At 41.6% G+C, this 25,678-nt stretch overlaps 2 protein-coding genes across 9 annotated transcripts in view; one reads left to right on the forward strand and one right to left on the reverse strand.

Moving 5' to 3' along the window:
* The window catches only part of LOC115356678 (clathrin coat assembly protein AP180), a 35,084-nt gene extending 17,368 nt beyond the window's left edge, over window positions 1-17,716 (reverse strand). For 6 of the 7 annotated variants that reach the window (XR_003927987.1, XM_030047916.1, XM_030047915.1 and 3 more), the window contains exons 1-14: window positions 16,589-16,718; window positions 9,270-9,412; window positions 8,473-8,548; window positions 7,499-7,601; window positions 7,123-7,216; window positions 6,905-7,016; window positions 6,633-6,739; window positions 5,745-5,786; window positions 5,078-5,151; window positions 4,696-4,701; window positions 3,965-3,977; window positions 3,724-3,854; window positions 598-671; window positions 80-94 (exon numbers count right to left, since the gene is read on the reverse strand). Coding sequence is in view for 6 of the 7 variants with exons in the window: in XM_030047916.1 (XP_029903776.1) it covers window positions 80-94; window positions 598-671; window positions 3,724-3,854; window positions 3,965-3,977; window positions 4,696-4,701; window positions 5,078-5,151; window positions 5,745-5,786; window positions 6,633-6,739; window positions 6,905-7,016; window positions 7,123-7,216; window positions 7,499-7,601; window positions 8,473-8,548; window positions 9,270-9,412; window positions 16,589-16,718 (1,120 nt within the window). In the remaining variant the exon portion in view is untranslated. Of the gene's footprint in view, window positions 1-79; window positions 95-597; window positions 672-3,723; window positions 3,855-3,964; window positions 3,978-4,695; window positions 4,702-5,077; window positions 5,152-5,744; window positions 5,787-6,632; window positions 6,740-6,904; window positions 7,017-7,122; window positions 7,217-7,498; window positions 7,602-8,472; window positions 8,549-9,269; window positions 9,413-16,588; window positions 16,882-17,001 lie in introns of those variants that run through there. The other variant, XM_030047910.1, reaches the window with a different exon arrangement.
* A 537-nt stretch (window positions 17,717-18,253) lies between these two features.
* On the forward strand, window positions 18,254-25,611 carry pgm3 (phosphoglucomutase 3). Of its 2 annotated transcripts, none has more exons than XM_030047852.1 (13): window positions 18,254-18,356; window positions 19,338-19,546; window positions 19,967-20,151; window positions 20,780-20,847; window positions 20,952-21,085; window positions 21,305-21,500; window positions 22,573-22,730; window positions 22,841-22,924; window positions 23,056-23,154; window positions 23,422-23,541; window positions 23,722-23,844; window positions 24,562-24,735; window positions 24,905-25,611. In XM_030047852.1, exons 2-13 carry the CDS (start codon window positions 19,340-19,342, stop codon window positions 24,992-24,994), a joined length of 1,638 nt encoding a protein of 545 aa, XP_029903712.1. In that variant the 5' UTR covers window positions 18,254-18,356; window positions 19,338-19,339; the 3' UTR covers window positions 24,995-25,611. The 2 variants fall into 2 exon arrangements, with proteins under 2 accessions (XP_029903712.1, XP_029903711.1); XM_030047851.1 differs by having other exon boundaries at window positions 18,311-18,395.
* Window positions 25,612-25,678: the final 67 nt, after the last annotated feature.

Raw genomic sequence — 25,678 nt, forward strand, 5'->3', positions numbered from 1 at the left:
GGTAACCTGGAGGATGGCTTCAAACTAGGCTGGACTAAACTAGAGCTTAAAGACAAGAGGCATGAGGGGTGATACTCACCAGAGCCCAGCAGGTCTGTGGAAGCAGAAAAGAGGGGAAAGGGGAAACATATTTTATCTTGTTCAATGAAAAAATATTAACCTCACTCAAAAAGTTTGATATCCACTAGCTGAAACAAATTATGATTAAAGTTTTATTTGTAAAGCTAACTGAAGCTGAATGATAGCTGAATGGTATAATCACACATGTTTACAATGTAGTTTTACTTGTTTGAGGGTTTTTTTTTCTGGGAAAAAGTATAAATATGTTGAAACAAGGGTGAATAATGCAGATCAGCCCACTGGCATCAAGAAACCTGATTCAATCTTGTTTTAATAAAAGAAACATTCTAATACTGAATATGAGACTAAATGACTTGTTAAGTTATATGACTGAAGTGCACGTTGATATCCACTTTAAAAAATGACCTATTTCACATTTAGCTGTCTGACTGTGGCTCAGTTTAAATATTGGCAAGTGGATGTGCATGCCCTCTAGTTGAAAGGGCAGCTGGTTTAACAGGGAGGAGGGAAACTCACCTCCCCAAGACGTGGGAGCGGCTGACGGTACTGAGGGGCCTGAGGAGGACAGAGGATCCAGGTCCAACAAAGAACTGTGGAGAGAGCAAGAAAGAGAGAGAGGGTTTCAGTGTCAGACAGAGACTTAGGGAGAGAGAAAATGTATTCCATTATCCTCTTGGCTTCACTTAAAGTAATAAAGCATGACATTCTCGTCTAAATGAATCTCCACTTTTCCAGTCTCTGTGGACAATTGTTTTTCGATTCATTCCAAGTTCATGAAAGCAAGTGCATTTTCCACATTTGCTTCTCTAAACATCTGACACACGGGACTGTTGTTTGGAATAAATAGCAGAAAAACTGGATATCAAGCATAAGCAGCAACGGCCACTGTGACTGGATGGAAAAGGAAACAAGCCTCATCCACAGAGATGCAAACTTAATTGCAAGAAAATCCAAAGAAAGGAACTTCAGTGTACTGGACGCACTGTTTGACATGTGATCTGTGATGTGAGCTGCAGGGCAAAATCACCACAGCAATGAGCACTTAGCTCCAATGATGTTGCCAAAATAGATATCTCATAATCTATTGGTCTGACTGACATAACATTTAGTGAGCACATTCAAGATACTCAGAGAATAAACCCTGTAAATTTGGGCGAATTCATGACCTTTCCTCTTGCACAAATCTCAAAATGTCAAATTTATATGCAGTATCACAAATGTCCCTTTTCCATTGTTTCTGCTCAGCTATCCTAGACCTATCCTAGGCTGGACAATTCAACCTGTTTTCTTAGGCAGGCCTGTTGGAAAGCTGAGCGGAGATGGAAAGAAGATCACCTCTCAGTTTCATTTGAAATATTTAAAAACTGTTGGGCCAATTTCCAAACAGCATCCAAAAAAGCCAGTAGAGAAATATTTCTCCGAGATTAGATTCTCACAGATCGAAAATTGTGTTCAGCACTATATATTCTATTTGAACTTTATTCTATCTCTATCACAATGTTGTGTGGACATGTGTGGGAAGTTTTTGAAGTTTTTCACTGAAGTTTTCAGTTCAGCAGCTCATCATTAGATTGAGCCCTCCCATATCATAACGGAAACTTGGCCCTGGAATTCAGGTTATTTTATTAATTCTTGCTCAGCCTTTCGCATGGTCCCTGCATGTTTAAAACACATCCAGCCTCTGCTAAAAAATCATTACCTTGATGTTAAATGTTTAAGTAACTATTGACCCATCTCTAAATTGCCATGTTTCAAAAATAATGGAAAAACTGTCCTGTCCAAATGGTAACCATTCCTGAATATCAACAAGATACTTGATCCATTTAAAGCACAACACTGAAAAAGTTCTGTTAAGGTTGACAGATGACCTGTTACTCTCTGCTGACACTGGGGAAAATGTCATCCTGGTTTTACTGGATCTGGATAGCGCTGCCTTTGACACTGTGGATCCCTTTGACATGTCTCAAACAGTGGGTCGGGTTTAAGGGTACAGCACCAAAGAGGTTTAAATCCTCTCTTAAATATAGGACATTCTCAGTGGTGATAGGTAACTTTTCCTCTCTCTCTGTCCCTGTCACCTATGGGGTCCCTCAAGGATCCATCCTGGGGCCAGTTCTGTTCTGCCTGTACATGCTCCCTCTTCAAAACCTCATTAGAAACAGTTCCTGCCACTTCTATGCCGATGATTCACAGCTGCACCTCTCACTAAAGTCTAGGGATTCCCTGCAGCCTCTCCTAGACTGTCTTGAGGGCATTAGAGGCTTGATGGCAAATAATTTCCTTCAGCTAAACAGTAACAACCCTGAAGTAATTATCTTTGGTCCTTTTAAGTCCAGAAGCTATTTTGCCAGTAAACTAAGTTATCTCAAAGCATATGTGAAGTCAAATATGGGGTGAGGTGTCCTAGCTTGGGTGTTATGTTTGATTCTGAGCTCTGCCTTAACAAACAGACAAGTTCTGCTGTTAAAAATAGTACCAGTTAAGAACCATTGCCAAACGAAAGCAAATTCTGTCTTTCCATGACCTGGAAAATGTTATTCATGCCTTCATTTTATCACAACTAGACTATGGCAATTCCTTTTATTTAGGCCTTCCCTGGTGCTCATTAACTTCCCTGCAGATGGTCCAAAATGCAGCTGCAAAGATTCTGACTGGTACTAAAACATACAGGCACATCACCCAGCCCAAGTCTCTCTTCATTGGCTTCCCGACCATTTTAGAATTCAACTCAAGACCTCGCTAACTGCTTTCAAGGCTCTTATGGCCAGGCTCCATCTGATATCACCGACCTTATTCGCTGGCACTCAGCTCTTAGGTCTCTCAGATCTGTCAACAATTCTCTCTTATATGTCGCACAATCACAACTAAGACTAATAGGTGACAAGGTGTTTGAAGTTACTGCTCCACATTTGTGGAACCAGTTGCCGTTAGATGTTAGATGTGCTTCCATCATCTGTGTTTTTTAATCTAGGCTAAAGACACTGGCCTTTATGGCCCACTAATCTTTCAATTTGTTGTCATGTCTATAATTTTGTATTGACCCCTTATTGTTCATTATTGTTTATTTTTACTTTTAACTTTGTATTTTAATGTCCTTTTGTACAGCATTGTTGTGCTGTGCTCTTATAAAGCATTCAGGTCAGTTTAGGCTTTGTATCACTTACTTACTTACTTACTAAAAATGTAAGTTATTGATGGACTGCAATGATATTTGGTGGGTGCATTCATACCCCACAAAGGAAGATTCCTCTTGATTTTGATGACCCTATGACCTGTCGTGCCATCCTCAGACTGAAATGTCAAGTTTGATAACTCAGAATCTATTCAGCAGATTAGCATGAAATTTGGAAAAGACATTCATGCCACCCAAAGGATGACCCTGTTATTTTACTGACTTTATGACCTTTCATCTGGTACCACTTTCAGACCAAATGTACAAACCCTGTTCTTTCACTACCTGCCTTCCCCTGACATGCATCAAACAAGCAAAGGCACCAGCTTCAGAGGGGCCACGCTTGTTGCACTTATTTATGCCAAACAACAACAAAAAAATTACTTTACCAAATCCTGAGATCACACAAAGACACAAGAAATGAGCTCAACCCTTTGGACAGAGAGGGTACAGGACAGGACAGGACTCACTCTTCGGCTGGCTCAGGAGCAGCTGTGGCAGCGGCAGCAGCACTCTCACCAGGCGGAGGCTGCAGCGTGGGAACAGCATTTGAAGATTTGGCTGGAGTTGAAGTTGGAGACACATTGTTTGTAGGAGACCCCTGTTAAATAGACAGGGAGGCTCAATTTAGTGGCCAGTTGCTCACAAAGGAGAGGCTACAGAGGCAATTGATGAAATGAGAAAGCAGACTGTTTCAAATGTTTATCTTACCTTTGTTGGAGACCTGAAAGAGAGGAAGAGTAAACGGAATAGTAAGTGTCTTTGACAAGAGTATGTATGTCCGCTTGACAGTGACTGTAAAGAGTTTGATGGATCTATAGAAATGGTCTACAAAATCAAAATTCAAGAAATCAAACAACCAGATGGATTGCATCGCATGTGATCATAAGAAGAGTTCATTTCCAAAACAATATATAAGGAATGTTCATAATGGAAAATATGAAGAATCCAGTGAACTACTTCTCTTTAAAAAGTATCCATAAATGTTCTTATTTTGTGCCCGTAATCATTTTGTAAGAGCTAGTTAATTTTTTTAAATGGTGGATATCTCATTTTGGAACAAAACTCTTCATGTGCTGATTCACATTACATGTCACCTCAGCATGTGATAATACATATGTGATGACATAATGTCACATTAATATCATAAATGTTACAAATCAAAACATCCCTTTTACAACCCACATATGTAATCACATCTGTACACAACGCATTTCCATGTATACATCTTGTTATAGTGCATAATGGTCATCTTGCTTTAACCAGAAAAGATGTTAACACATTAGTGCTATTCACATGGGGATCACATCAGTAACTCACATGTGAATTTGGTGTGACTTTACCTGGAGGAAAATTACTCAACAAAGCACTTCATCTAAATACATCTACACAGTTACTTTTCTAAGACGTTAGTCAACTCCAAGCAAAACATATATGCTCACCCTTCACTGGTGATTCCAAATGAACATAAAAAGGGGATAAGAAGAGAGGAATGGTTAAAGGAAATTATGGAAAGATTGTACAGTCGAGTTTGGAGCACACCTGCTGGGTGAAACTTGAACACAGGGCTTGTTTTTGTTCACAGGCCTTTTGATTCCTCGAGTTTCTTTATTGCACAACTCAAGAAAAGGAGAGACAGGCAGGTAGTTTCTCATGTCTACATCAGTTAGTGTCAATCTTACTTTCTTTTTCCTTTTTCCTTTTTATTTTGAGGACCCAACTGCTCTGGCAGTGTAGGTATTATGTGGTCACACTATGCTTGAGCAGCAGTCAAAATGAAAATAGAGGGTAAGGCTATTTTTTTTTAAAAAAAGAACCTCTTACCCCTTCTTTCCACCCTTCACATCCTCCAGACCGTTCATGTGCGTCTCCAGAGACTCCAAGATACTGCTAGGAGCCTGAGAAAGAGAAAAAAAAAACCACCAGTAATCACTAAGTAATCTTTTCCTACCATTTTCTTAATTGTAATGCATGGTTGTCAGACGATGCATTACACTCATGCTAACATTTCAATTGTCACCAACAGGCACCATTGCCAGTTACAAAAAACAGTGGTTAAATGTTGAGAGAGACAGACTTTGGAAAAACCTCACTGCAATATCCAGACACATGCACACACACAATAAATGTGTCTGTCAGTTGAAAGCCCAATAATGTATCATCAGCATGCTAACACCCCATCCTGCAAACAGGCACTCTGCTGGGCCACCCTGTGTTTCTATGGTTACCTCCTCCGCACGAGGTTTAAAGAGACAGTCCTCATCGTCTGAGTCTGCTAGATCTACCACTACTCCCGGATGGAGACACTGAGAGGGAGATTATGTTGGATCAGACATCTGTGTTTGAGTGTGTGTATCTGCTGTGAGTGTGGAGGGTGAGCCGGGATTGAAGTAATTTTGTGACCTGCATTATGTTTTATTTTTTTCATAAGTACCAATTCTTCCAAAAAACAAATTAAAAATGAGAAAGACTATATGTGGTGGTGACTTACATAGTTGATGTCTGGAATGTCATTTTTGTCAACTCCAACTGTCTGTTGAGGGAAAAAGAAGATAAATGCAGCATTACCACACCACACAGCACCAAAGCACAATACAATTCCATTCATTTGTAGCCTTTATTGAAACCTGGAAATATTTCTGCCAAATGTCTTTAATGTGGTTCCCCGTAGTGTCATATCCAAGTTCAAATTCAAGCTTTATAGCCCTTTATGCAAAATTGAACTAGAGTGCTGGGTGTGATATGAGTCCACAGAGTGCTGAAGTATCCTCACTAGTTGCTGTATTTGTATCTCTCCATTCACTCCATTCAACAGCTCCCAAATTTTTGGCGCATGGACAAAAGCGAATGACGTGGATTATGCCAATGTAAAAAAACATAAAACCCCCCCACATTTTTTCATATAATTACAGTTATTTGTGAAAGTACTGTCAGGTTTTTTCTTCCTGGCACAAGGCTACAATGTGGAAGTTTCCGGCAGAACATTACCTGCCGGATCTATGTTGCAATTCCAATGGGAAAAATAATGAGAAAGAAGATGTTTAATTTGCTGAAAAAAAAGAAAGAAAGAAAGAAAGAAAGAAAGAAAGAAAAAAAAGTATATAATCTGCTTTGTTTGCATTCATTTATGCTATTTTGAGACCTGTTTTTCCATACTATCAAAGTGAATGGAGAGATAAAAACACAGAATTCTGGGTTAACAGCCCAAGGAAGTACAGAGCAACAAATGAGGACATTTCACCACCATGTGAACTCATATACACCCAGGTAACTATAAATCCAGCACTCTACCAAAGTACAATTTTGCTTTAATGGCTGTTTAAGGGTTTTATAGATCCATAGTTAAGGGTCATGTTGACTGCTGTTAGTTGTCCCCTACCTCAGCCAGTTTCATGAATTCTCCGATCTTGGTCACCCTGGTCAGGAATCTCTTGTAGATCTCCAAGGCCTCCTTACAATCACTCTTTTTCATCTTGAAGTATTTCTCTATATACAACATTAAAAAAAAAAAAAGTGGTTTACAAATGCTCATGGATTTGAAAATTCATGCTATATGGTCTAATGCTAAAAAATGTAATACTGAGATCTTTACAAACAAAGTCCTCAGAGATATGAGTGTAATTTATGTGTTCATTGCTTCTGGAAGCTGACCTAATAGGTTGATGATGCCATCATTGTAGGATGCAAACAGTTTGACCAGGTCTTTGAACAGAAGCATAAATGCAGCATTGATGATCCCATTGTTCAGTTCCTTGGGATGAACCTGAGAGAGAACAGAGGATGGATATAGTGGAGGCACAAGGAAAAGTTTACTCCAGGAATGTCATATGGGAAACTATGAGTCACAATAAAGCCAAAAGTGGACTTACATCAAACTCCAGCAGTGTGTCAATCTGAGTCTGCAGGACGGGCATGCCTTTCAACAGCTTCTCAGTGGTCATGGTTCTCATCACCCCCTCAGCACTAGATACAACAGAGAGACCATCAGACGTGCTGGAAATTTAAAACTAGCCATGGGACTGAGGTATTTCATGACAGGATATGTCTTTTTTTTTTTTTTTAAATGCATTCAAATGATAAGGGTTTTGCTGATTAATTGGACATCTATCATGAATTTCTTCAAATGACATCATGGTTTAAGTAGAGGAAGGGAAGGTCTCCAGGATAACTGGATTAAGGAAGCATACAACACTGTCATGGAGAGCTGTAAAGGGGAGGGGCCTATGAGCACAATGACTGACGCACCCCTTCTTGACTTTGGTGAAGTCAAAAGCCATTTGGCGGTAAGCGAAGGCCTTTTCGTTCAGGTATCGTCCATACCGTCTGATGAATGTAGACATGTCATAGCCTGAGGAAAAATTAAACATTGTGTCAGAGAGTGAACAGAGCTCTGCATAACAGTAGAAAGCAAAGTATCTGGTGGGCCTACCAACACCTCATTGATGGGACATTGACGGGCCATGGCCAAATACAGCAATTAGAAATAAATATTGGACATTTGACTAATAGTTGTCTATACTGCACATTTATGCCAAATTACATGAAATTCAACTGAACTGATTAGAATGTACAAATTTGGCATTTGTCATCATACCTGCTGGTCAATTTTAAAATGCCTTAGCAGACATACTGTAGTTCCTTAACACTTCTTAATAAGTAGTCTAAATTTCATTATTATCTACTAAGTTATGGGAAATTTTGTGCAAGGTCACATCCATATATTGCAATCTTTAGCAAAACTGTGGTAAGATCATAGATTCATTTTTCTCATGCTGTTTTTGTTTCATGAGCTTAGTTTGCAAATACTTAAAAACACTTACAAACTTATATCTATCAATTAACTAAAGCAGTACTTTAGAGACAATGAAAGCTCAACATGTATGTGCACATGCATGCATATGTTTGAGACTGCAGGTTAGCATGGTAAGTGTGTGTGCATATTATGTGTGCATGAATACAGTTAAATCTGTATGACCATGTCCAGCATGTCCAGCAATTTGAGTAATTTCCTGTATCTGCCAGATGGCTCTGTTTATGTTAATCTCTTCCTGTTTCTCTCTACCTTGCCAGAGACTCTAAGATGCTGAGTAATGCGCTGATGTTCTCATCTGGAAGACAATCACTCTGTATTTTGCACATATAGGCTGTTCATGCACATATACAGCCAGATAGGCACTCAGAAAAACACAAACTGCATTTTCAGACTCAGATGCCCTTACCATGGGAGCCGGTTTTGTCAATAAAGTTGCTGAGGTTGAACAGCGAGGTCCTGGAGGCCAAGTACTGAATGAACCTCTGAGGACAAGAGAAAAAGTGCACTGGAGGAAACAATCCAATTATAGTTGAAACCAAAATAAAATAAAAAAAAAAAAAAAACACAGTTGGAAACAAGGCCTCTAAATTAGAACTGGTCTTATGGTGCTTTTTGAACAACAATATGGAGCCATTCTTGCGGGTTTCATTTCACAAATAGCTTCTCATTCTTTGGCTCCCCAGGGGTCAGTTCAATGTATTTGAAGAGCAGCGGTCAGAACCTCTAATGTTCAAGTCTCCCTTTTTCTCTTTGTTGTTAAGCCATAATTGATTCTACTCTACTCTATCTGTGATCAGACAGGCCCATTTCAGCACCACAGACCGCAACTCTCACTGCACCCAAAGGACTAATTCCATGTTTCTAAAGTGAAAACCTCCCAAGTTCATCATCTGCATGGATCTGAGAGCAGCAAATAGCTTGAGAAAAATCATTCAGACAACTGCAGTAGATAGCCTACACAAGGGAGGGGCATTCATCTAAACTAAGCATTTGGAACCAATTAGGTTTTAATTTAAAGATTGTATCATAATGATTGCTTATCTCAAAGAAGACACACTGTTAAACTCAATAAATTGCCCCCAAAAGGTCAATTCTTCATATAAATGCATCATAATATATAATTTATAACACATAAATTACACCAAAAGGACTTGAATCAAGCTTGAACCACCTGACCAGCCCACCTTGTTTCCGCCCACTAACCTCATTGCCGTGGACACACATGTGATGGGTGGTGACGAGGGCCTTGAAGACAACCACCCAGCTGGCGTTGGTGGCCCTCTCAAACAGCGTGTCAGCCATCTGAGGGATGTTCACGTTGGTGGCGTTGGTGGCCGCCACCAGATCTGCAACACATCCAGGCAGAGGTGTTATTATTCACAGGTAGGTGAGATCAGCCTGGTTTAAACTCTACTCTATGTCCAAGCTTTCCTCTCATGAAGCATCCTGTGACTTAAGTATGGAACGATAACATGAGACAACATTTGCTGATGGGAGAAACGTTTAAATTTTGCTTCAGTCTTCTGTGATTTTGCATAGCATCACGATTTGTTTATATATAGCCACAGATTATTGAAGGCGATTCGTTATCTAAACTGCAGTGATTTTGTATGTTGGCTAAATAAGCAGAGTCTGAGTCATGCAAATGTTAAGCTCCCTCTGTAGAGCAAAGCACTCTAGACACCCATGAGGATATTAAGCCAGGAGGAAGACCTGATACACATTTAGAACTGATGCCGAGGATTCAGGGCACGTGTATGCACACGCTGAGAGTGCACCGAGAAAATACTGCTTTGTCATCCCTCCTCCCTTGATGGCAGTTACAGACACTCAGACAGCCAGAAAGACAGTCAGACTGACAGGCTGCACAAGGGATCTGACCCCTCATCTTCATGGTTTTGCAGTATATTAATTTGGGAATTAATTCAGTTCGACAAAGCCAAGCAACACCATCATCAAGATATGAAGAGAAAGAATAATTAAGATTTAAATAGATTAAGATGAAGCTATATCTTAGTGTCCATTCTTGAAAAGTTGCTTTTATTTTACTTTTCTAGCCATGATGAGAAATCTTAAAGAATATAATATCTCTGTGTGTTATATGTACCACATATAATCACAAAATAAATCACAAATGAATCCAAAGAATCTTCAAATCATAAAAAATAGGAGACCATCAATACGACTCCTGCAGTGTTAATAGAATAAAACTGTAAAAACTGCATTATTTTGGCAGTAATTCTTCTGTGTAATGTGCAATTCAGAGATTTGTTCACTGTTTCATTGTTTATAGGGTAATACATATGATTTCTCAAATTATTTCAGATTAAACTCTTTTCTGCTTCAATTTATGTGTGCTTTAACTATTTTGTGAAGAGCTCAGGCTTTGGGTTAAATAAAATGATTCATTTTAATCCTCTTCGGATCAAATATGCCACTGCTAATCTGGAAAATTAGCCAGTGCCTAAAAAATATCTTTCACTGAAGCACAATTAGAATTCAGTAAGATTTTTTTTTAATCTGCTGACAATTTATATTTTGTGGATTTGATTACCTGTGGATTACTGGCTAATCGTTTTCCCTATTTTTGTTTATTTTCGTTTTCCCTAATTATTGTTGCTTTTTCTGTGGCTTATGCCCTGTTTTTTATGTGTTTATTGTTGTGTTTTTTTTTTACTTGGCTATTTTTTCTTGACCACCATGTTCAAAGTGGCTGTTATTCCTCTAAGGCACAGAGGCACAGAAAGTGAGAGAGACAGAGCCAGAAAGAGCCAGAGACAGAGAGATGGCGAAAGATGGAAAGAAAGCATGACAAGTATTTTTTGGCAGAGGAACTGACACTAGCAGGGACACAAGACATATTTCAACTGAGGTATATAACTAGATATTTAACCAAGTCTGCACTAGAGGCTCTAAAGCACTAGCAATTAAGACAGAACATGGCTGGGAATAGATAAACATATGGAACGGTGATTTGGCTGAAAATAAAATAGAATAAAATAATAATAAAGAAACGTGTTCTAGTAAAAACACTACATACTGAGGTATCTCTTCGTTTCATATTGCTGCTCATCCCTCAGACGGTGATGGCCAAACAGAGGGGTGAATCAGAGTGTAGCTGTGCAGCGTGCCATGGAGAAGTGCAGCACTTATTGGCAGGCACCTCCGATAATGGAGGCAAGGCTGTTAAATCAGCCAGGCCTTGGCCTTGCCTCAGATACAGGCAGCCATCAAACTGCTGTGGACCAGACCAAAATACACCAAGGTAATGAGGGAGGGAAGAGAGCAGGGATGAAAGCAGCGGGGACTTGATCAAGGAGGGGAATGTGGACGTGTATAAGAAAGACAGAGAGAGAGAACCGAGGAGAGGAGGGAATGAGCGAGGGAGGAGGATAGAGACCTGGGAGGCTGTTCAAGGTCAGAGCAGGGTGGCAGGTTGAGGATTTCAGCAGTTGTCAACAGATTATGACTAATCACTGGTCAGGGGGTTTCTATGGTGGCAATCTCAGTGCCCATCCCCCTTAAACAGCACACACACACACCTCTCTTAACACAGACACTCCTGTTTTTTTTTTCATACCATGTTCACCAACATGACGCATCCCAATTATCAGTTTTTGCCACTGCTATTGTAGGGAGTACTGCTGATGTCACTAAGTGCTCTAAAAACGGCTGTTTCACTCACTACAATGGGAATAGACAATGTCGGCCCCGCTAGTGCAACCACACTGCAAATCAAAATAAAAATAAAAAGGCAGACAATTTCATAATCTACTATTACTGCTTTGTTTTGAAGCTTATAGGGAAATCACCAATCTTTCTGATGTTTTTGGAACAAACTGTGCACATATCCGTCTGTACGGAGCTTGACCAGATGGTAACAGCCACACTGTAACAGCCCCCGACAACTGATGGCTTTATACTCCGTGAAGCGGGGAGTGACAACTTCCTGTTTGGGCTCTGCCTCCTGCTTGTGTTCATGGTTCATCAGAGCTGAAAGAGAGTGCGCTGAAGAAAGATGCCCAATTCTCTCTTTCTCTCTCTCCAATCATCAATCATTTCTAGTTTTACTGGATAGTTTTCCGTCCCTTGCAAATCTTTGATCATTTCAGTCCTCTCTCCATCTATCTATTGTCTTTCCTCTCTCTTCCCTGCTTTTCATTTAGCTGCCTCTCTCAGGAAAATGGCTGAAGATGACACGCCCTATGGCATTTTCAGATGAAACACACACACATACACACACACACACACACACAATGAGTGTCCACAGTGGCTGAAATATGATTACATAACATCATCATGTCACTGGCGTAGCTGCAAGTTAGCGCTCATCAAGCTGGCACCAAACACACAGACCCATCCACAGTTATTATCTCAGATTCATTGGATTCTGCTCATAATACCCAATAATAACTGTGCATGTAGCCCTGCTATCATATGTGTTTACTCGGCCGCATTGCTTGACCATATGGGCTATGCCATAGACTGTAATCCATGCTTTCTGTTGTGTTAACTCTATTATTACTTGACACAAACACGGTGACACACAAGTAGTGTGTGTGCATGTGAGTGTGTAATGAGGATTGGCTGAGCTAAATAAAGATTCTTAGGGTAATCCACCATAGCCAGGAGAGCTCTAAGAATGATCTGTGAGACCCATGGCAACTGTATCGGTCTGTGTGTGTGTGTGTGTGTGTGTGTGTGTGTGTGTGTGTGTGCTGTTTCCAAGTTTGTCTCTGGTCTATGTGCTGTAGTGGTGTCCAGGGTTAAAGTGTTACTAATAGTCCGGATTAAATTAGACAAAGGCAAGAGTACACTGCGTACACACACACACACACACACACACACACACACACACACACACATGCATACATGCACGCAAACATACCTACAGGACATATAACACATCTACTACACATCCAGTCCATGTCCATATGGTCATGCACACCACTTTGTTGTACCATTCCACACATCACAGTATGAACTATGTGTTTTCTAGCGATCTGTAACACATAGCCTGCAGTGTCATTTTCACTAAACCAATGCAGTGTACACATGACTGAGTGAACAGCTTATCAATTTCAGTGGAGTATGTTTTACTATCAATGGAGAGGAACAACACAAACTCTGTTGTGGTCTCTGTGGTGCAGAGAATCACATCCAGGTGGCAAAACCATCCATCCATTTTCTATACCTGTTTACTCCTATTCAGGGGCACAAGGGGCTGAAGCCCACCCCAGCATGCTTTGGGTGGAAGACAGGATAACACCTTGAACAGCTTAACATTTTTTTTTCTAAGGATTGTTTTTTACATTTTGAGCGGTCATTTTGCCTTATTGGTTTATATTGGGGTTAAGTTGGTTATGGCTAAGGTTTGGGAAAGGCTGTGTAGAGAATGAATGTAAGTCAATGAGGCCACACCTTTGCCATTCTAGGAAAAAAAAAAACATGATGATGAACAGGTCACATCCCAGGGGTCAGACACAGACAATCATATTCACAATGAATTGCAGTTTGGAGTCATGAATTTACCAAGTCTGTTTGTGTATGGACTGTGGGAGGAAATCCACACAAACACAAGGAGAACATGCAAACTGCATAGAGAGGACCTGGGCCGAGATTCAAACCCATGACCTTCCTGCTGTGAGGAAACAGTGTTAACCACTGAGTACACTAAGGGTGAAGCCAGGAGGTGAACATTTTGCAGTCCATGTCAAGATAAATATTTTCTGTAAATACACTTTTTATTATTATTTTTTTTTTACTTTTTTCACAGCTGTCATTTGACATAGAATAGCAGGGTAAACAAAGGTGTTACTGATGATATGAATTGAGGTTTTGAGTGTTTCCAGTGAGTCAGCATGAACAACACTAGGGCTCTCTTTCAACTGAATGGAACAGCACCTTAATTTATATTATTGCCCCCTTCTTTTCATGTCAAAATGACTGCTATGAAAAAGGTCTATTATGTGTCTCAAGGCACGTGCACCTGTGACTCTGACACTTCATGTACACACACTCTCACCCGTATACTACAGGCTGCTCACTGCCTGCAGAAGAATGGTTTTTAAAATAGATCTAGCACATTTCCATGAGTAGGGGCATTTTGCTACCAACAATAAGAGGACAATAATTTGTATTTGTGTTAAAAAAAAAAAAAATGCACAGGGTTTTACAATAGATATTCAGACAGCTGTCTTCAATGAGAAACCACTGACACTCAGAAGAACTTAGCTCAATATTTCGGTTCACTGGGGAAATGACAACTCCATCATTTGCCCTCTACTTTCCCACAATCTCCTCTGTCATTACAGTTCCATCCCCTGACACTATTGCCAATCTGTTACCATGGCGACCACACTGCAAAGACACACACACATACACACACACCACCGACCACAGGGTCACAGACTGTATCACTGTAACAAAAGAAAACACAAGGATGTCAAATGTATCTGTTGTCAGAGATATCAAAGATGCTGAAAGACTGTCAGCTGCTGGGCTTTGCAGATAAGAAGCTGTGAAAGGCAAAACGCAATATGAAATGTGTTTTCATTGTGGCTCGGATGCTTTACACTGGCACTATTCAATTATACAAGAAAGGCCTCACTGTCCTTGCTATCTGAGGAGGCTGAATCATTATGTTTTGTCTCAATATATCTGGCCTATTTGTGGCCTTGCCTATAACAAAGTCAAGGGATTGGAAGCACCTTGCAATGGCAAAATATTCATTGAAGCCTCTGCATGTAATTCTATATTTAGCTGATCTACTTTATGTTCACCTGCTCATTATATTATTTATTTTTTTGCTACCACATCTGTGTTAGGCAAGGTGGATCCTTCCAGTCCCCTTTATTTTGATTATATTCTGTCACACTGGAAGACCATGTTTTCCCTTTTTGTTTGATGAATACCTTGGCTAAAAAGATAAAGAATACTGGATGCTGGTAGAGTTATTCTATAAAAGTCTTATTCTCTATTTTCTGATTGCGATGTTGTAGTTTTACTAGTGAGGTTTGGGATTTGGAATTTCCTCCCGGGCCTGCAGTGCCCTGCCAAGACACGAGAAGAGTAGCAACACAGTGGCCTACATACATGAAGCTTGTTGAATTGCCCTGGAAAAGGACAGAGCATATCCTCACGCACCATAACCCTGGGAGAAAATCATAACAACATCGTCCACATGTCTCCATAGCTGGTTGAATCTCCCTGGAAATGCTTAAAGTGAAGGTGTATCCCTGCATGCATCTCAGGTGGCAAGGAGACATCAATACTGTGATGTGTTGTGGTTGCAGTTGGAGAAGGTGGCTATCACTTGAATCAGTGATGGTTAACTATTCTCCTGATGTGTTGCTCAGTTACTTTAAGGTCTCTCTCCCTCTGTCACACACACATACAGACACGTGGCACCGCGGAGAGAGAGGAAGCAGTGGTCTCTAGTCCGTTCTAGCATTAGCATTGTCACCTTTGGCTGTGTAAATAATGCAAGGCAGTCATTGGCTGATTAGTAAATTATTCAGCAGGGGAGCTGATCGCACGGACCGCGTCCAAGACACATGACCAGATCTGCCATGACCACACACACCACAGACACAAGCACAGACACAGACACAGGCAGAGGAGAGCTGAAACACATGCAAAGGCAACCAGACAACTCATCATATGCAGCGGCGCACCATTGCTCTGGTCTGACTCAGTATCTGTGGTAGATGACAGTGATTAAACATGATTTGTCTGAGGGCGGCACAGACTGTCATCACAAGATGTGTTAATAAAGCTGTAAGGTTTGATAGTTTGATTTGGTCTGGATCCTGCAGTTTGATCAGGAGATCTTAAACTAACAAACGGGCAAAGAAAAGGCTTGGATCTGTCTTGGATGCCTGTATGTGTAGACAGCACCCTTGCTTGGATTTTACATTTGTGAGTCTATGTGCATCTGTGTGCACGGCAATGCCAGCTGCCTTCAACATACAGGCTTCCAGTCCTTGAGCACGACCGTCACCATAAGACCTCAACGTGGAGTCGAGGACCATGAGTGTGCAAGAGTCCAGGGAGGGGAAGATGAAATTGGTCTGCTCTGTGGATGACCTGTCAGCCTGCCTTAAATTATGACCTTCTCTCTCTCACTCTCTCACTCTCTCTTTTCCTCCCTCTCTCTGCAGTCTCTGTGGGTTACCATCATATTGACTGGAGGCTGACACAAAGTGTCACCAGAGGGGTCATCACCATGGCTACATCAATTTATCATGGCACCACACCCACATAAAATAAGCAAAATAAGTGATGATGCATTGATGGTAACATTATCATAGCTGCTATTGATTGTAGCGTCTCACCTCACCGTTTTGATGGTGTGTATGTGTGTGTGTTGCACTGTGTCTGAGGCCTTAAACCCTCAGCCCATATTCACTTCGAACAGAAGAAGAAGAAGAAGAAGAAGAAGAGGAAGAAGAAGAAGAAGAAGAAGAGGGGGGAGGGGGAGGAGGAGAGGGAGTAGGAAGAAGAGGAAGGGTTACACTTACACTCCAGGTGCTTTTTCTTGGGCGCCATCACTTCATGAGTGGTGGCTTTGCAGACAGCCCGGGCCATATCTGATCCCGTTAGCTGGTATTGCGCAGCGGCAATGCGATCCGTGAGCGTTTGCCCCGACATTTTCTCTCTGTGGAATCGACCACCTCAGGAATGTGTTTCACCAGGAGATGGCGAAAAAAAAAATGATCTGAAAACCCAGTGGTTTCCCAGCGAAGCAGTCAGCGGATCCGAGGCTTTTCCTCTTCCCTCTTCCCTCTTCCCAAATTGATAGGCCTGTGACCTTCTGTGTGGGCGGGACAAGAAAACAAACAAATTGAGCTCATATGACTGAATAAATAATATTTTTCGCACTAATTCACTTGCTCACGTTGATAATTGTGCGCTGTGGCACGGGTAGACTTACGCAAGGTTGAGAATTCCCCCTCGGCTCGTCCCGTTATAGGCTACGACCGCTCAGTTCAGCACCTTGGACAGCTAAAGCCACTCGGTTATGTAACACTCGGCTGGCAGTGAAACCTATTTTCTCGCCCTACAGCAATTCTAAAGAACCGGGCGAGTGAAAAATAATGCGCAAGCGAGGCTCCTTTAGACGTCCAGCGAAACCAGTTTTTAGAAAATTATCGAATCTAATTCAGCAATCCATAGGTGAGCCAAATATCCGGTTTTCAGGGGACATCAGGTTAAACTAGCTCTCCCCCCCGCGTCAGCGCAGGAAAAACGCTTTCACAATGATTCGTCTTCGGGAGATTAACCCACAGCGTCCTCCTTGGTTGTCGGGTTGGTCTATTGTGGCTGTTTTCTGTTGGATCCGTCTGTTGTGGATCACAAATGCCCCCTCAGATGCCTCGCTCCTGTCCTCGATAGACGGCAGTTGCGCACCGCTCCCCGGTGGCGTCGCCAACACCGATGCGCAGCGCAAGAATCTCACAGGAGGAAAAGATGGATGGGTTTCCTATCCTTCAGCTCCTGTCGTTTGTTTATTTATTTGGCCTATCTATATGTCCATCTGGACTCTCCTCCCCCAGTGCAAGTGCTCGGACAGGGTTGGATGACACTTCATTAACACACCGACACACGTCCCGGCCCACGTCTCTTAAAGGGGAGGCTTACTGTATGTGCACTCCTCTCACTATGCGCCACCAAGGGTTAATTTACGAGCGTGACTCTCGCTGAGTGCTGCATGTATGCACCATGCAGCTTTCCACATTCTAACATAGGCTGCAGACTGACAGGACGTAAAGGTGGACATGCACGCTCTCTTTTTACCCGGATGCGATGATTTAACTTGTAAATGAAATCTGAAATATTAGGTCTTGCTGTGTTTTGGCCCACGGCGGTAGACCTTCAAGACAAGGACAAACAGCTCATAAAAAAACAGTGCTCAGAGTCCATATTTACGCTTTGGGCCTAAGTGAGGCATTTTCAAGCTTTCATTGAAAATAGGTCATTTTGCGCCTAAAAGCAGTAGGTATTTCCAAAAGGTGATATGTCCGTGTGCAACAACAACAGTGCAAATGAAATTATAAGACGAAATATGAGAGAGATATATGCATATAAATGTGCCGTGTGTGTTATGTGCAGACTCAGAAAATCCATGTGCGGTTTATTCTGAGGGGAAAAGAGCGTTTAGTCACGACGAGCGCACCCCGCGTCACGTGACAAACCCGGAAGTCCAGCCACGTCGTCAGGAGCGCCGTGAAAACAGGAAGCGTTTCATTCGCTGCACAGCAACCCGAGCCTCAGAGAGCACAAACTACAGTAAGTGGATTAAACACGAAGTCAGCGCGAACTTTTTATGTGAGTAGAGTCCTCTTTCACTTTCAGTCCTCTTTCAGGGCTTAAGTGCACCGCGTCGTGTTGTGTGGCAGTGTAACTTCACCAGTTTAAGGGGAGGGTCTGTGATCCAGTCAGTAGTTCGGGTTATTGAGCTAATCGTCTAAGTCGGCCACACATTACTCTTGTATTTAGGGTGTAACTACAACCTTTGCCCGTTTAGTGCTCCGTGTCATTTTATGAACACATTTCCTTTATGCAGCTACCTAAAACCAGCCGTTTCTGTCATGTTTCCATGAAGTTATATGCCTGTAATAAAGCTACAAATTGTCAGACACCCTGCATTTCATCATTTCAGGCCTATAACCTCCTTCTATTCATAAAAAAAAGCTTTATTGAATACAGTGTACACTTTTTAGGCTCTGAATTGTGTTTGCTTGAGCCCTGCTATCATAATCTCATTAATATTTCATTATATTTGCTTTGTTAAAAAAAAAAAAAAAATGTAAATCTGACACCTTCCTGTTTTGCTGGGTTTGAGCAATGTGTCCCATCCAGAGTGGCTCCATTCAAAGTGGTGCAAAAGTGTCTTTAATGGTCAGGTCAGGTTTATTGTAACACTTTTTAATCATTTTGCTTTTAGACTTTTTCCAGTGTAATACATAAAATGAAATGAGATGCATGTAACTCAGTTGTAAGATAAGATAAGATAAGATATTCCTTTATTAGTCCCACAGTGGGGAAATTTCAAGCATTACAGCAGCAAAGTGGATAGCAAAATATGAAGCAAATTTACAGTATAAACAGATAATAAATAGCAGTAATTTTACTATTTTAATATTACTTGGTTTACTTTGTATTTTCTTTGCCGTGTTAATCTCTTGATCAGTCATGCAGCGTAGTGCAGACACCGAAGTATCTGTCCACAGCCACAACTCAAACACAGCGTTTGGTGTTTTTGTGCAGTCATGGCCCAGTTTGAGGAAGTATCCCAGAAGTCCGCGCTGCACCCGAAGCCTGCAGGCCTGGTTCTGCAGTATGGCACCGCTGGTTTCAGGACCAACGCAAAGAATCTGGACCACGTCATGTTCCGCATGGGACTGCTGGCCACGCTGCGCTCCAAAAACACTAAAGCCACAATCGGAGTCATGGTCACTGCATCACACAACCCCGAGGTAATAATACTCCACATTACCATACGTTTTTCTTACTAAAACCTACAAATTTGATTTCTGCATTCAGGGATTCTTTTTATCCTAATTCTGCTCAGGAGCACAGCGCAAGTTGCTGTTGATTTTTTTTCCCTTGATATTTTTACAGGAACGTTGCCTCATATTGATTTATTTTAATTTGAGTCAGGCATCAGTTTTCTCCTCCTCTTCAATAATCTTCTCTCTCTCTCCATCCCTCTATCCTCTCTCACACACTATCTCTCTCTCCCATTCTCACTCAAACATTTGTATTTTCACTTTTAAGTTATTTTTTATTGCTCCCTGTATTTTTAACGCTTAGGCTGCTTACCATGCACATGCATCATAATCTTAATACTGCCCTCAAGTCTCTTCCTGTCTGTCTCCCTGTCTTGCTTTGTGCAGGAGGACAACGGGGTGAAGTTGATTGACCCTATGGGTGAGATGGTGGCCATGGTATGGGAGGGCTACGCCACCCAGCTGGCCAACGCAGAGCAGGACGATTTGCTCCCTGCTCTGAAAGACATTATAAAGAGGGAGGCCATAAATATGACCCAGGAGGCCAACGTTTTTGTGGGCAGAGACACCAGGTATATTTAGAGAGTGCTTTAAATAGGCTCTGTTGTGTTGGGGACAGTTAATTGAATAGTGTTGCTACCTTTCTGCCTTTTTAATGTATACTGAACTAGTTAAATCGACAAGATTATTAATACTGAAATTATTTCTCTTCCCCTCTCACTGTTCTGTAGGACAGTAGTGGTGCTATCCTCCTGTCATTATTACTGAGTGCTGGATACTGGCTGGATGCTCCAAATGTTAACTGTTATCCTCCTGCCATTGAGGTGGACTTCATCCTGGCCAGTGCTCCTTAAAAGATTTCATCACTCAGTAATGATGAATGGAAGGTAGCACCACTACTGTCCTATATAATAGCAAGGGGGTAAGTGAAATAATATCATATTGGTCAAAATGGGTGAACCATCCCTTTAACGTATGTACATAGGAAGAAAGAGAGCCAAGTATTTACACACTAAACCTACAGATTTACCTTTTGGAATTTGCTCTATAAATGTAAAGCTAAGATGTAAACTTGTGAGGCTTGGAGTGAACCTTCACCTTCACACCTTTGTGTTGGAAAAAGTTGCCAGCAGATTTGTGCATTAAATGTCCATCAATCATTATTGGATATTATGATTTCATTTTAATGTACTCAAATAGGAGCAGCGGTGCCTGTCTGTCACAAGCAGTGCTGGATGGAGTGTCCACTCTTGACGGTCACAGCAAAGGTATGTCAATTTGACAAAAATATCACTGTATGACTACTTAATTGTTTGCTTGCTTGCTCAGTTGTAATTTAAGGCTCTCCTCTGCTCTCCTCCTGTCCTGTCAGACTATGGACTGGTGACCACCCCACAGCTCCACTACATGGTGTGCTGCCAGAACACACAGGGTCAATATGGAGAGGCCACAGTGGAGGGATACTACCGCAAACTGTCCCAAGCTTTCATTCGGCTCACCAAGAATGTAAGAAAAAAGGGCGTGTGCCCTCCCTCCTGTGTTTATGTACATGTATTTGTGGGTGTGTTTGCATGCAAGCGCCTGTTCTGTAATTTTGCAAGTCCATTATGCCATAAAATAGCAGGTTCTCATGTATAGGTCCAATAATCTAACTAAGAACCATCCATCCATCTACCCACCAATCAGCCCTTGTTTCCTCCCCCGCTATCTCTGGCCCTCTGCTAGGTGCCTAACCGTACAGACGACCAGAAGCACCTCTGTGTGGACGGTGCCAATGGTATTGGCGCTCTGAAGGTGCGTGAGATGGAGCGGCACCTAGAGAGGGAGCTGCAGATTTCCCTCTTCAACGATGGCTCCAGTGGGAAGCTCAACCACCAGTGTGGAGCCGACTTTGTCAAAGTGCAACAAAAAGCACCAACAGGTACGACGGGACTTTCCAGATCTGATAAGGGTTTTGGTAGAACAGGCTCAAGTATAAACAAAATGTGGTCTGATGCCTTTTAGCACTTCATCTGGTCTAACTGGAGACAGATGGAGAAATGGCTATCACTGGCATAACAAGTGTATCCACAATTTCAGCAGACTTATGGTCCTGTGTGTCTATTCTCATTTTCAAATCACCACTCCAGGGACCTTGTGACATAATCTCAATCTAAACAAGTGTCACCTATGCAGTAGGTGTAACCACACCCCTTCTGTTGATTTCAAACAGGCCTTGCAAGTAGTTAAAATGGCAGTAACACAACCTGTCCAAGCCCCTGACTTGCACATGTGAGACTCATCATACATCATAATCATACATCGCTTTGTGAGATGAAGTGTTTCAGCAAGAGTTTTGAAATAACTTAAGTCATGAGGTTGTGTGGCGGGAGCTTTTCAAATGATAACACACGTCACTCAGTGATATTAAACTATACACCCTGTTAATAATCTAAATTTGATATTTATGTATACTATAGATTCATAAATAGACTAACCTAAAAAGTGAATTTGATGAAATGACCTTTACTCTGTCTCATGTGCAGTAATAGATGAAGTGCTTGACCACTAGGTGGAGACTGTTGATCAACAAATTGCTAAAATAATGGCTGCTGTATCTTTTTGGTCCATCTGGGTCAAACTTTATTTGGTGTGTCAAATGTTAATATTCAACTTATAGTCAGCTTTGTGTCGGTTGTGTTTCACAGCAGTCAGTATTGATGCTTTATATTATGTCAACTTTCCAAGGTTAATACTCAACTTACCAGCTTTGTATGTGGCGTTGAGGTTGGGGTTAAATGCTAAGTTGAATATTCATTTTGAATACTCCAAATGAAGTTCTCATTGGACATCTGCCTTTACAGTTCAAGCATTAAAAAGCCAGAGTGACTCGTGATGAGCAGGAATTCAACATAACACATAGAAAAGAAAGATGCTGTGTAATTGACGTTTTCTCTCTCTCTCTCTCCTCCCTCCCTCTTCCCTCTCTCTTCCCTCTTTGTGTGTGTGTGCAGGTGTTGAGATGACCGTGGGGGAGCGTTGTTGTTCATTCGATGGCGATGCTGACCGCATAGTGTACTACTACAGCAGCTCTGCAGGACGATTTCATCTGCTGGATGGAGACAAGATCGCGACACTCATCAGCACCTTCCTCAAAGAGCTGCTCACACAGGTGCACTCTAACATACATGAGCACACACACAGTAGGTAGGCTCCTCATTGAAGACACACACACACACACACGCGCTTACTGGATTGTTTTGTTTGTTTTTATGCATATAGGCTGGGCTGGACCTGAAGATGGCAGTGGTGCAGACAGCTTATGCTAACGGCAGCTCAACACAATATCTTGAGAACACTATGAAGGTGAGAAAACAAACACACACACACACACACGCATGCACAGAGTACAGAGATGGAGGATTTTAATATGCATTTCTTTCATGTCCTCTTTGATATAAATGAATCTGTGCTCACGCCTTGTTTTATGACCTTAGGTAATCATGAAATGCACTAAGACTGGAGTCAAGCATCTTCACCATGCAGCTCAGGAGTTTGACATAGGTGTGTACTTCGAGTCCAATGGTCACGGAACTGTGAGTACACTCGACACACCCACACACACATACACACACGCACACATGCACACCAAGTAAAGCAGCAATCATTATCCAGCACCCTATAAAAAGGCATCAGCCTTTATTAATGGCACCTAGAGACTCTGACGGTGGCTTTATGGTCATGCCTGCACTGTAGTCTTATACCTGATGTTTTTCATTGATGTCTCGATGAATAATTCATATGGTTGACAATCAGTATTAATAAGGCTGTTGTAATAGTGTGTTTGTTTGTGTTGTGGTTAGGTGTTGTTCAGTAAAACAGCTGAGCAGAAGATCAAGCAGCTCGCCGAGGACTCCACATCGTCTGACGAGAAGAAGAGAGCCGCCCTCCTTCTGCAGAACACCATCAACGTCATCAACCAGGTACATGCACGCAGATCCAAGGTCCAGTCACTGCGTTACAGTAACACCATGACCATTACACCGACTGAGGTGCAATATGGGAAGTAAGATTAGCTGTCACCGTAGATTTTGCTGAATGACAATTACACTTATTGTCGTCACTGTCTGGATACATTTCCTTTGCCTTTTCCTCCTCTATAGACGGTGGGTGATTCCATTTCTGATATGCTGCTGATTGAAGCCATACTAGCCATCAAGGGGATGACTGTTCAGCAGTGGGACGCCATCTACAGTGACCTGCCCAACAGGCAGCTCAAAGTCAGGGTACATGTTTTATTCTTGTATTAATTCTAATACTGATACTTAATCTTATGATTAATCTCCATCTCAAAGTTGAACGCTGGAGTTTTGGCTCAGCTGCTGAGAAGCATACCTCAGGGTTTCCACCAGGGGCCATGAAAATACTCCAGAGTGTGGGTTTAATAAATTGAGGCCTTAAAGCTTTTTAAAAATGAATGGGTAGCCTTGAAAGTAGTCATTTGTTAAAATTAAAAATGTAGCACCCAAATTCCAGGAGAATACCCTGTAATGGATGTTTGCATTGACATGGCAGCATTTTAAAACAAATGATTTCACCACAGTTTAATTACTTGACACAGCTTTGTCAAATGTTGTGTCCTTCCCCTCAAAAAAACAAAAAAAAAACAAAAAACAAAACAAGAAAGCCAGTAAAAGTCCTTGAATTTGATTCCCTGATCCCTAGACCTGGTAGGGAATTGGTGTCTTGCTGAAAGATACTTTCAAAGAGACTTCAGGAGGGCTGATTCCTGCTAGTGTGTGTGCGTGCGTGTGTGTGTGCCTCTTTTGCTGTTGTGTTGGCTCTTGTTGGCTGATGTATGATGCCTGTGGACAGAACCAAACTGCATCTGTGTGAATTTTACTCATCGCCAAAAATACCTGCATGCAAATATCTCTAGTCATCAACCAGCTGCTCTCTTTAGCTCCCACAAAGCTGGACTCCTGTGCTGCTCTGTTGTGCAGGTGTCCAACCCCAGGGTGATCGACACGACGGATGCAGAGAGGCGGGCGGTGAGCCCAGCAGGACTGCAGGAGGCCATCGACAGCCTTGTGAAGAAGTACAGACAGGCCCGGTCCTTTGTGAGACCCTCTGGGACGGAGGATGTGGTCAGAGTGTACGCCGAGGCAGAAACCCAGGTGAGAATTGATGGCAGGAACATCGACTTTTCCCACCTCTGTGTTCAGTTTTTTTTCTGTCCTTGGTTCTCATTCTCTGGTATTGTGTGTGTCACTGTACTATAATGCTTCAGGATGTGATTGCACAGGGAATAATGCTGATGCTGTGCATAATGTATTTGTATTTTAGGAGAGTGCTGACGCCCTGGCACATGAAGTCAGCCTGGCAGTGTATCGCCTTGCAGGGGGAGTTGGGGACGAACCCAAACCGCTGCACTAGAGAAACAAACTCATACATTCAGTCTATGCAATATATTGAACAATCCAGTGTTTTCTTAAATGTGATGCCAATTAATAACATAATTTAAAGCCATGATTGATCGACATTGCCTTTTTTGGGTGCCACATTATTTTTTACTGTAAATTACTCTTCGTACTCTACTGTAGTTTTCTATGTTGTTTTGTTTGTTTGTTTTTCTCTGTCATTGTGAAGAAAGGGGATATATTAGGGGACAAATAAAAGTAGCCTCACTAATGCCACACTTGGCTTATTATTGTTTTCAAGACACCTAACAATGCTACTGCAGTATGCCTGTAAAATACGTCTAATTATGTAACTGAGCTATATATTAATGAAGAAAATCCATTACAGACAAATAGTAATGTGGTTGACAATGAACTTTTTTCATCAGTTGGTAAATGTTTTTGGTTCTATGAAATGGTGAACTGTAAATTTAAACAGGGGCAATACAGTCAATGTGGAAAGATTGTGCTGCTATGGTTTATAACCAATAGATAAATAAAAGAAAACAGGAAAAAGAGTTTTTTTACTACTTTTTTTTTTTTTTACTATGCATAAACCTTTATAACTGTTATAACTTGAATTAAATGAAGACCACACCACAAGGATGATTGCTTGCTTTTATTTTGCTGCATTCAAAGATTTGCTCGTGCCACACAGGAG

This window comes from Myripristis murdjan, chromosome 24 (genome assembly GCF_902150065.1).
Source record: "Myripristis murdjan chromosome 24, fMyrMur1.1, whole genome shotgun sequence".
Lineage (NCBI taxonomy): Eukaryota > Metazoa > Chordata > Actinopteri > Holocentriformes > Holocentridae > Myripristis > Myripristis murdjan.

Coding starts and splice junctions, on each gene's coding strand:
- pgm3 (XM_030047852.1), top strand. CDS start 19,340: ATGGCCCAGTTTGAGGAAGTATCCCAGAAGTCCGCGCTGCACCCGAAG. Junction 20,848..20,951: donor TCTTGACGGTCACAGCAAAG/GTATGTCAATTT, acceptor CTGTCCTGTCAG/ACTATGGACTGGTGACCACC. Junction 21,501..22,572: donor GCAACAAAAAGCACCAACAG/GTACGACGGGAC, acceptor GTGTGTGTGCAG/GTGTTGAGATGACCGTGGGG.